The following is a 9,858-nucleotide window of genomic DNA, read 5'->3' on the forward strand; positions in this document are numbered from 1 at the left end:
GGCTTATAACAAACTAAGGCGTGGGTCCACGGCGTGGGTCCACTCCTCATTGTAGAAGTGTACGGCCAATCCCCCCCTCTTGGGCCCTGTTTGTTTGCAACTTGTGCTACTTGCGCTACAAGAGAATTTATTTATAAAATCTTTTCACGGATGTGTGTAACTTTTCGCGACGAATCTAATGACGGTAATTAATCGATGATTGACTACAGTAATGCTACAGTAACCATCCTCCAATCGTGCGGCCAAAGACCTCTAATTATTAGTCAAAATTTACTACAGTTGGCTACACAAACCAAACACGTGAAGAGCGGTTCACAGGCCAGCCGGTAGGCTGAAAAGTTTTGTCTCATTTGGTTCCACGTCACCCGGACCAAGGCAACGGACCAACCAACCCTCCCTCTGCTAGTGGGATCCGAGCACGCAAGTACACAGTATGGTCCCACCGGTCAGTAGCAGTATCACCAGCACGCTCCCGCGAAAGGCAGTGGCCGTAGCAGTTCGCGGCGGCCCTTCCCAAAATCGCCTCACGCTTCCGGTTCGAACCCCTCGTCGCCTGCCTCACACGCTCCTCCTCCCCCATCTCGTCTTCCTCGCGCCTCCCATGGCGTCGCTCTTCGGGGGTCGCCGCCGGCGATCGCCGGAGGACGACGGTGAGGACGACAGATCCGGCAACGGGAAGGCCCAGCGCCGCCGCCTCTCGCTGGAGGAGGACACGGGGGCGCCGGCGGAGGCGGGGGCGGCCGCGGGGAGTAGCCCAGGGTGGCTCTATGGCTTCGTCTCCGGCGCGAGGAGGGTATTTTCGTCTGTTTTGTTGTTCTCGTCGCCCGAGGAGACGGGCTCGGGGGAGGAGGAGGAGGAGGACGACGACGACGAAGAGGGCAACGGCTTAAACTCGGGTGAGCAATTTCTCCTTCGTCTGGTCCACTCTCTCTCTTTCTCTCTCACTATCTCGCTACCTCACTCCATGGTTCCGTTTCGGTTAGCCGCTTGTCTGTCTGATTGTACGACTATAGCTGCGAGTACTCTGCTCCAGTGACAGTCTGCTTCGGCTTCGCGACCTAGGGTTTCGTCTTGGCTTGGTCCAATTAGCCCATGAGCTTTCGAATTTTAGCTAATTTGGTATCACTGTTGGCTAAGAGGTGGTTCGGACATCTGAATTGGGCATAGAATTTTGGTAGAGTAAGAATTCCCGTAGGTGCCACTGGGGACAGGCGTGGATTGATCTGGAAATGTTGAATATACGTGTTGTGCAATTGGTACATTAACTGGATTCAAATGTATATAGGCTGGCATATTGTATCCATCAACTGAGGTTCAGTTACTCCCAGTCCATCTGGTACATATCACGTCAGGCATTCATTGAGTCAGAATTGAAGCCATGGATTGGATTTGATGACCTGGCACCATGCTAATTATGCCTTGTTGAAATTCAGGAAATGAGGAACAGAGCCTTAGCTTTGTAGTTTTGTTTTTCTAGAGCAACCCTAATTTGGGAGCTTCAGGTACTTGGATTGAAATTGAGTCCGTTTCTCCGGATATTCTTCAGTCTAGAATATCTCTACCTCCTTTTGTTTATGGGTAAAGTGATTACTGAATAGAGAATGCCCTGAGTCTTAGTCAGACTGGTCTTAGTCTCAGTAATGTTGGACAGTTTTTTTAGCCAATAAGCAGAAGGGATGAGTACTATATGTTACCTCCATTTAGGCCCAAACCATCATAAATCTTACTAAATTTATGCTTCATTACAGGAAATTTAGTTTAATTATAAACCTTGCTCTCAGTGTCATCTGATCATTATCTTTCCTCTGCTGCTAACTGAACTGATTATGTGTCCTCAGTCCTCACACCATGTATGTGCTGTCCACACTCAGATGAGAATGAAGATGTTCCTGACACTCATGGAGCAATTGTTCCTTACAGCGAGTCAAAGCTAGCTATTGAGCAAATGGTTATGAAGGAAACATTCACAAGGTAACCAGAATACTGTCATCTTTTTATATGTGTGCTAACATGTATGATGGCATTTTCCCCCCTGGTCAGCTTATCCTAGTTAAGTGTAGCACTAAAAATATTCTAGTACATCTAATTCATCAAATTGTTGATGGTGCATTCTTAGCTTCATTAAGGTCACTTTTTCCCCTTATGTTTGTCACGTGGACTCTTGCAATGAATTATAATGGACAAACTTTAAATTTGAGTTGGTAGATGACCCAAAGTCACCCTTAAATAGTGCTAGCTAACAAAACCTTCCACTGTAAATCATTATACTGTACATGTGATTCTGCCTTAGGTCTTACGTAACTACTATCCATGCTGTGTTTTATTTTTCATGTCCAGTATATCCATTTATACTTAAAACCTTGATTTCTTGGTAATATCTTCAGAGGATACACATTTCCTTGGAATCATCAGCTTTTTTTTGGGCAGGGATGAGTGTGATAAGATGATAGAGCTAATAAAATCACGAGTTACAGATTCTACGTTTCCTGAAGCCCGTGAGTATGGATCGCCAGAAGAAATCCCAAGTAGGAATGCCGGCATTGGCCATGATTTCACAGGAGCTTGGCGCTCCTTGAGCCGTGATCGGAGTTTCCCTAAATCAGTTCGATTCACTAGTATGGGACCTGGTAGTTTTTCTCCTGGCTCTCCACTCCAAGGATCACCTGAGCTATGCACTGCAGCAGTTACAGAAGCAAAGAGATGGTTGGAAGAGAAAAGGCAGGGGCAAGGTTTAAAGCCTGAAGAAAATGGAACATGCACATTGAACACTGATGTGCTAAGTTCTGTGAGTATAAATATCGATTCCTTCTATTCTTCATAAACCATTTTGTTTTTGTTGATTGTCAAACCAACTGCTGGTTTTGTTTGGATCAGTTCATGCTTACTTTTATGGATCACTTATGCAGGTTATTGGCTCTGACATGGGTTCTCCAGTTGATTTAGCAAAATCATACATGCAATCATTACCTCCTTGGCAGTCCCATTTCTTAGGCAGTCAGAAGTTTAATAGATCACCCTCCAATTACTCTAGCTCGTTAGCAGAGGTAATAAAAGAAATTTTATGCTGGGTCACTGATGTAAATATGGCAGTTCATTAAATGCACCTTATAAGACTGATTAATTTTATACAGCTTTTTATGTGACCATCAGCACTTCAATTATTGATGCATTGCTATATAGATCTGTATTTCATAGTCTTGAATGAAATGTGGTGGGAGTTGCTACTGGCCACATTTCATTATATGTCCGTCTGAAATTTTTATATGATGAAATTCCCGTATTGTCTGTGAACTGTCTTTCATAAGATTTCTGAGCTAAGGAAAACTGACTGAAGTTGGTAAAGCAAAACCCATGACAGTATGACAGGAAAATAGCATGTTTCGTGATGCAGGCTTTCCTTTTCTTAATCATTATCATGCTGGACACCTGTCTGGTAGATGCTGTCTCAGTTATGTTGGCATATTCAATTCTAAACGATGATTTTACCTTTGTAAAGGTACCCAGAAAGGAGGACTACCTTTCCAACTTTTGGGAAAAATTGGAGGAATCGCGAAGAGCTTGCATTGGATCATCTGGAGGTTCTGCAGATGCTCCTAAATTCTGGAATTATAGTTCTACTTCTTCCAGATTATTTGAGAATGATACCTCTATATTCTCCTTGGATGCTGATGGAAAAGTTGGCGAGCCTACCGAAATAAATAATGGTGAGACTTCTTTACATTTTTGGGCTCCCTTTTGCTTCAAAATCACTCAGGCTGAATGCTTTGATTTTTTTTCTTCATATTTTCTACTGATGCTTCACCTCCGGTTACATGATTGCACTCTTCAACTGTGAGCAACTGATTTGTTATATACTAACTTCAGGGTCTGAAAATGTTGCGGCAACAGAACCAGTTAGTGGGTGCCCCATACCTGACACACCAACTGAAGATACAATTGATGTGAGCAATTCATGGTTTCTGTTGTATGTTAGTGTTGCATTAGTTGTACATTTGGGTTCAGTTTGATATTAGCTCAGTACTTTGTTGTCAGTACCAACATGCCCTATATAGCTATGGCTTATAATGTACTAAAAGAGCGTGCAATTCCTTATAATCTTCCAAAAAGAATAAATTCTAGCCAACGTCCATCTCAACCTTGATACATTGCCCTAGCTGCTTGCACTAACTATATACATGATAACTTATAGTTTCCCTCCATTCATTTTTTACTTTAATTTGAATATACTTAACTCTGTTTGTTGACAATGAAGATGTTATTGCTGCAAAATGCATTTGTTCTTTGACCGCAAAGACCTTATCTGTAGCTTGTTGCGCAATTACATCTTTTATTTATCAGTGCATTCTTGTTGTCCTAAGGGTGTTGGTGAACCTGTGGACCTTGCAAAGGACAATGGGAATGCACCTGAAGAATACAATGCTGCATCTGAAATTCAACCAGGTATAATCACCTTGTCCAGTTGTCCTACTCCTGCCTATGGTTATCTAACAACATTCTGTCAGTTTTTAACCATGTGTTAATCTTATAGCAATTATAGAATTTGACGTCTTCTATTGTGTTACTTGTGCAGATAAAATAGCAGAGGGGAACAATGTGTCTTCCACAAGGTCAGTTTTTGCATAAAAGATATGCTTATTAAATCACTTTTGCTGCAGTTGCACAATCAGTTATAAGCTTAGCTTGTGGAACTGAGTGTCACCAGCAACATTAGTTATAAGCTTGTTGATTAAGTAGTTAAGTACTTCAAATATGTGCTTAGCAGTATATTATTCACCTGCGTTATGATGTCCTGAAATTATTTTTAGAAGCTGATTTTGTACTTCCGTTCTGAATGGATGTTTCTTATGTCTCAGATTTACAAAGGATGCTACTGACCAAAGTGATGTTAAAGCCCCCACTGCTGAACCAAATATAGATATCAACTCAGCTTCAGGTATTCAAGGATATTTCTTTCTGACATAAATCTTGATTTTAGTTTATCTTTTGCTCCATTTATTTTTTTGGTTAAGTCGGTTTGGTATTGTCTGAGCTCTGAGCTCCCATCATTTTTTCTTTATTGTGCTAATGAACTGATATAGCTAGAGAAGTTGTTGAGTTTCAGCGATTTTATTCTTGTTGCTAGATTAGACCAAGCTTTAATGCTTGTTTTTGCTGTTGCATGGTAATAGTCACAACCATTCTGTTGCATTAGGTTTTGCAAAGGCAAAGACCGAATCTCAGTAACTAAAATATCAACCTTGGCCGTATTTCGCAGCCAGGACCAGCATTTGATTGGTTTAGTGGCAAGTGTAAATATCATTCATCGGTTATAAGTACTACAGACAATTTCTAGACCACAATTTGCCAAAATGGCTTGTGGTTATAGAGCTGTAATGGCATTGATCAATAACCATAAGGCAACCTTGTCCATGAGGCTCGAGGAAAGACATGTTACTGTTGCCAACCAGCAATTCCGGTTTATGTTGGAATGCCACTAGTGACTAACAAACCGGCATGGGGCAACTTGTATTCAGAAAATAGAAACTCCTAGTAAAAACAGCAACAACAACATAGCCTTTTATCCTAAGCGAGTTGGGGTAGGCTAGAGATGAAACCCAAAAGACACAAAGGTCACGATTCAGGCACATTGATAGCTAGTCTCCAAGCGCTCCTATCCAAAGCTACCTCCTCAGGGATATTCCAATCTTTAAGGTCTCTCTTAACCGACTCGTCCCAAGTCAGTTTAGGTCTACCTCTACCCCTCTTTACCTTATCGACACGCTTTAGCACCCCACTACGCACCGGCGCCTCAGGAGGCCTCCGTTGGACATGTCCAAACCATCTCAACCGATGTTGGGTAAGTTTCTCCTCAATTGGTGCCACCCCTACCCTTTCCCGAATAACTTCGTTCCGGACTCTATCCCTCCTTGTGTGCCTGCAAAACCACCGCAACATTCGCATCTCTGCTACACTCAGTTGCTGGACATGTCGCCTTTTTTGTAGGCCAACATTCAGCACCGTATAACATCGCCGGGCGAATCGCTGTCCTATAGAATTTACCTTTTAGCTTTTGTGGCACCCTCCTGTCACAGAGGACACCAGAAGCTTGATGCCATTTCAACCAGCCAGCTGAGATTCTATGCCTAATATTTTCATCAATATCGCCATCCTTTTGTAGCATCGAACCTAAATACCGAAAAGTGTCCTTCTGGGCCACCAAAATAGAAACTCCTAGTACAGGTTTTAAATGTGTTTTACAAGCTTTGTTCTTTCTACAGAAAATAAGTGATAGTTTTTTGTCCCTGTCCCTCCTCGAAATCTGTACTTATTTTTATGTCTATTAAACTAACAAGTACTATTATGCTTACGATCGTTCACTGGTTTTATGCAAGCTTTTCCAGAACCCATACCGAAGGATGCAGGTCCTCCAATCCGGACCCGAATGAATGGGTCAACCAAGAAAACATCTGTGAATGGGTAACTGCAACATTTTCAGATTCTCTTCTTGCCTTTTTCTTTGGAATTTGCATTTATGTAACTAGATGTCCTTTGGTAATGTAGTCTTCTGGATCAATCAAACGCCAACTCGGGGTTAGAATCTTCAGGAAATGACAATCCCAGCTGTACCAACTCGAGCAGTGCTGTGCCACCCACCAGTAATGACTTAACGGAGCCTGCAGCCGGTGCTGCAGATGTTGATTCTGTTGAGAATGGCACTGGAATAAATCCAGAAGAACCTGTTAAGAGAGCCTTGAGACAGAATGTTCGGCAAGGACGAAAAAGGGTGGTGCGAGGCCCTAAAGGAAGAGGAAAGTAGAACAGTTGCTGGACGATATTGTTGTACACTAATATTAACGGCCCAAAAGGGCAACGCGATACCTAGGTTAGTCTGTTTCCACTTACATGGCAGTTGTGCGTCAGCACTTGTATCCATGCTGTATTATTGTAGCCTTTATAATGACCCCGTTTAGAATGGATTATTAGTAGTAGTAGTAGTAGCTGTTTGATTCGTGTGACGGTGTCTAGTTTTCCATAAGCTTGTGGGTAGTTTGTGCAGATGCAGGAAGAATTGGTTGATTGTGCCGTAGCAGCAACACGTAGCAGGTGTTCTGGCCATCAAGGTGTGTGCAGACAGTGCAATGAATCCATTGAGGCAGTGGCAGTTGTTAATGCTTCCTTGTATGATGGGCATTCACATTCTGGCCGTATGTAACCCTTATTTCGTGCTTTTATGCTTGGCTTATGACCTTTTTTTAATATTGCTTTGTTCTTCAAGCGGTGCAGCCTGCTGCATCTACGTATGATGGTTTGTTATATTCGTTGTCATTCTTATATGTTCTTAGATCTATCAAGCATAAGCCACGGAGGCACTGACGAATGCCACGTTCGAGGGAGGGGCCCCACAACCCATTTTGTTCTGTAGCAGGCAACTTGTACGTATGGACCGTATGCTGTTCTTGGATCGCGCTCGGATACGGGGAAGCGGATCGCTCATGAAGGTTCGTTCGTGATGTCTCTTTAACTACCTACCTTGACTGCTCGCAGCCTCATAGGACTATAGGAGCAAAGAGTGGGACCTTTCTCGCTACCAGTTGCCTGCTTGTTTCTGAAGCTCTAGGGTTTGATCGATGCTGATCCTATTGATGGAACATGTCACTCATGCATGAGAAAAAAAATACAAAAAAATGGCAAGACTGGAAACGACAGTCCGTCGGGTTCTGGGCCTCTGGCACGACGGGCTGGAGATGCATCAGATCGACCATGCGTCACGTCATTTGTGTGCACGAAGCACTGAACCTTGAACCGGAACTTGCAGGTTTGCGATGCAGAGATAAAGGGGCCAAAGCTCGGATACCAAAGGGGCTAAACGACAGGTCCTGAAACAAGCTTCACATCATGAACCAAATCAAGACCCCTTATCCCGAAAGATCCTTTGGTCCCCTTCCCGCTCTGTACAGCCCAATCCCACTCCCGATCCCAGGAGAGGGGTCCCCCGGCCGGGTGACAATGCAACTCGCGTTCCATTTACTCCTGCTAATGGGGCGGGGCTTGATGGGTTTTTGGGTGGGTTTTAATACGGGTACTATTGGATGGATGGAAACGGGTGACACTATGAAATGGGTTGGGGCGGGTTGGGTTGACGACATAGACGGGTTGGGACGGGTTGGGGCGCTATGGTAGTAGATCGGCACGTAAGTCGCATATCATCTTCCATCGTGACTTCGGGTTGGGGCGGGTTGGGGCATTGGGCCGACGGGGTGGGTCGGGGCGGGTGGTAGTTAAGGCTCTTGAAATATGGGTAGGGGCGGATTTGGGGTGGGTTCAACCCCATTAGCAGGCGTAGTTCCATTTCCATACCCTCCGGACCGGGCCCCGCGCTCCTCCTAAATGGACGGCTAAATGTGCCTAACAAAATAACGGCTGCTGTTTTCCCAAAAAAAAAATAACGGCTGCTGTAGATGACGACGACCGCTGCTGCATCGGCTTGCTAGCTAGCTAGCGGCTAATCTTTGGCTGGCTGGCTCGCTCGGTCACCTAATCGCCGGCGAGCTCGAGCAGGCCGGGGCGGCGCCGGAGGAGCCGGAGGGGTGCTGTATCTCCACGGGGCCGTAGTAGGTGAGCTCCCTGATCATCTCCTCGATGTACTCGTCGTCGTCGCCGGTCTCAGCTTTCACGCCCTGCTGCTCCTGCCCGCCGCCGCCGCCGTCGCGCTCTGCTCCTGACGCGTCTGCGCCGCCGTCCTGCGCCGGCTGCTTCGACGGCGACTCCTCCGTGCAGCATTTCTCCAGCTTCGCGCGCAGCGTCGGGGAGAGGGTGCCAACGGTCCCGCTGCTCAGGGGGAAGTTTGTGCGCGCCGCCGGCCCGCTCATCAGCCGCGCTGCCTCGTCGTACGCCCGCGCCGCGTCCTCCGCCGTCTCGTACGTGCCAAGCCAGATCCTCGTCTTCCTGCACCGTCACCATAGATGCAACAAAAAACACAAAAAGCTTCATCAGATGGATCGCATGTCATAGGAGAGAAAACTGCACCAGCACGCAAAGTTTGGACAGAAAACAAAGATAATCCCTATATCTGAACATGCCCAATTCTAACCAAGCTGTCAAAGCAGGGTTCATCAAAGTGCAAGAACTTTACAGGAGTGGGTGGCGGATCTCGGAGACCCAGGAGCCCCAGTGCCTCTGCCTCACTCCTCTGAACCTCTGCAGCTTCGACATGGCGACGGTTGCTCCTTTTCCTGTCTCACACGGTCACACCAGTGCCCGATCTATACTCTGGTGGTGGGCACTTCCACTTGATAGCAAGAGATGCCGCAGGTGCCGGGCGCTTATATACTGCTCCCAAGGGGGAGGGCTGCAAGGAGATGGATGCTACGGCGGGATAGCATGTGCAGCCCTCCCCCTGTTCGAGATCCATGCTTAGGCCGCGAGATATGCTCGTGGTTTCTGTCGCCGTAGCCATTTGAACTAGTATTCCATTGTCTAAAAAAAAAGGCCTGCCCGGGCACTCTTTGGTGCACGCACATTGGCAAAAACCTCTCTAATGATTGTGTATATATTATACTGAAGTCAACCTCATCATTTGTTTACATATGAGATCGACTCTTATTATTGTCAACAATTGCTCAAGAGCATCTCACATTAATGGTGAACAACATAGCGAATGGGTCAATTCTATTGTAGTACAATTCACAATGTTAATATGGGTCCACATGTCATATTCTTCGTGCGGGCTTTTTTGGCTCGCAGGAAAGAGAGAGGAACCCAAAAGAGAGGGCAGTCGGGATGTTTTGGCCTGCGCCAGCCGAGCGGCTGCGGCTGCGGCTGGACAACAGCTGTTGCAGGCCCATAGCTTATATATATAGATTATAAAAAAGAGTTTAC

General features: G+C 45.6%; 2 protein-coding genes across 5 annotated transcripts; one reads left to right on the forward strand and one right to left on the reverse strand.

Annotated features, from left to right (window-relative positions):
* Positions 1-527: 527 nt before the first annotated feature.
* Positions 528-7,236, forward strand: LOC120681621 (protein KAKU4-like). 4 transcript variants are annotated; one of them, XM_039963195.1, is made up of 11 exons: positions 528-896; positions 1,839-1,971; positions 2,428-2,785; positions 2,907-3,044; positions 3,497-3,704; positions 3,865-3,941; positions 4,359-4,440; positions 4,571-4,607; positions 4,854-4,933; positions 6,372-6,456; positions 6,541-7,236. In XM_039963195.1, exons 1-11 carry the CDS (start codon positions 602-604, stop codon positions 6,794-6,796), a joined length of 1,749 nt encoding a protein of 582 aa, XP_039819129.1. In that variant the 5' UTR covers positions 528-601; the 3' UTR covers positions 6,797-7,236. The 4 variants fall into 4 exon arrangements, with proteins under 4 accessions (XP_039819129.1, XP_039819130.1, XP_039819131.1 ...); XM_039963196.1 differs by having other exon boundaries at positions 6,381-6,456; XM_039963197.1 differs by having other exon boundaries at positions 529-896; positions 1,872-1,971.
* A 994-nt stretch (positions 7,237-8,230) lies between these two features.
* Positions 8,231-9,445, reverse strand: LOC120681623 (ethylene-responsive transcription factor ERF003-like). The gene is made up of 2 exons (XM_039963199.1): positions 9,113-9,445; positions 8,231-8,925 (listed from the first exon to the last, which is right to left on the reverse strand). Exons 1-2 carry the CDS (start codon positions 9,190-9,192, stop codon positions 8,511-8,513), a joined length of 495 nt encoding a protein of 164 aa, XP_039819133.1. The 5' UTR covers positions 9,193-9,445; the 3' UTR covers positions 8,231-8,510.
* Positions 9,446-9,858: the final 413 nt, after the last annotated feature.

This window comes from Panicum virgatum, chromosome 7N (genome assembly GCF_016808335.1).
Source record: "Panicum virgatum strain AP13 chromosome 7N, P.virgatum_v5, whole genome shotgun sequence".
Lineage (NCBI taxonomy): Eukaryota > Viridiplantae > Streptophyta > Magnoliopsida > Poales > Poaceae > Panicum > Panicum virgatum.

What these genes read in the sequence shown, in the direction of transcription:
- LOC120681621 (XM_039963195.1), top strand. Translation starts at nt 602, where the DNA reads ATGGCGTCGCTCTTCGGGGGTCGCCGCCGGCGATCGCCGGAGGACGAC. An exon ending in ATGAAGGAAACATTCACAAG is followed by an intron (nt 1,972 to 2,427) that starts GTAACCAGAATA and finishes TTTTTTGGGCAG; the next exon opens with GGATGAGTGTGATAAGATGA. An exon ending in ACTCTAGCTCGTTAGCAGAG is followed by an intron (nt 3,045 to 3,496) that starts GTAATAAAAGAA and finishes ACCTTTGTAAAG; the next exon opens with GTACCCAGAAAGGAGGACTA.
- LOC120681623 (XM_039963199.1), bottom strand. Translation starts at nt 9,192, where the DNA reads ATGTCGAAGCTGCAGAGGTTCAGAGGAGTGAGGCAGAGGCACTGGGGC. An exon ending in GAGATCCGCCACCCACTCCT is followed by an intron (nt 8,926 to 9,112) that starts GTAAAGTTCTTG and finishes GTGACGGTGCAG; the next exon opens with GAAGACGAGGATCTGGCTTG.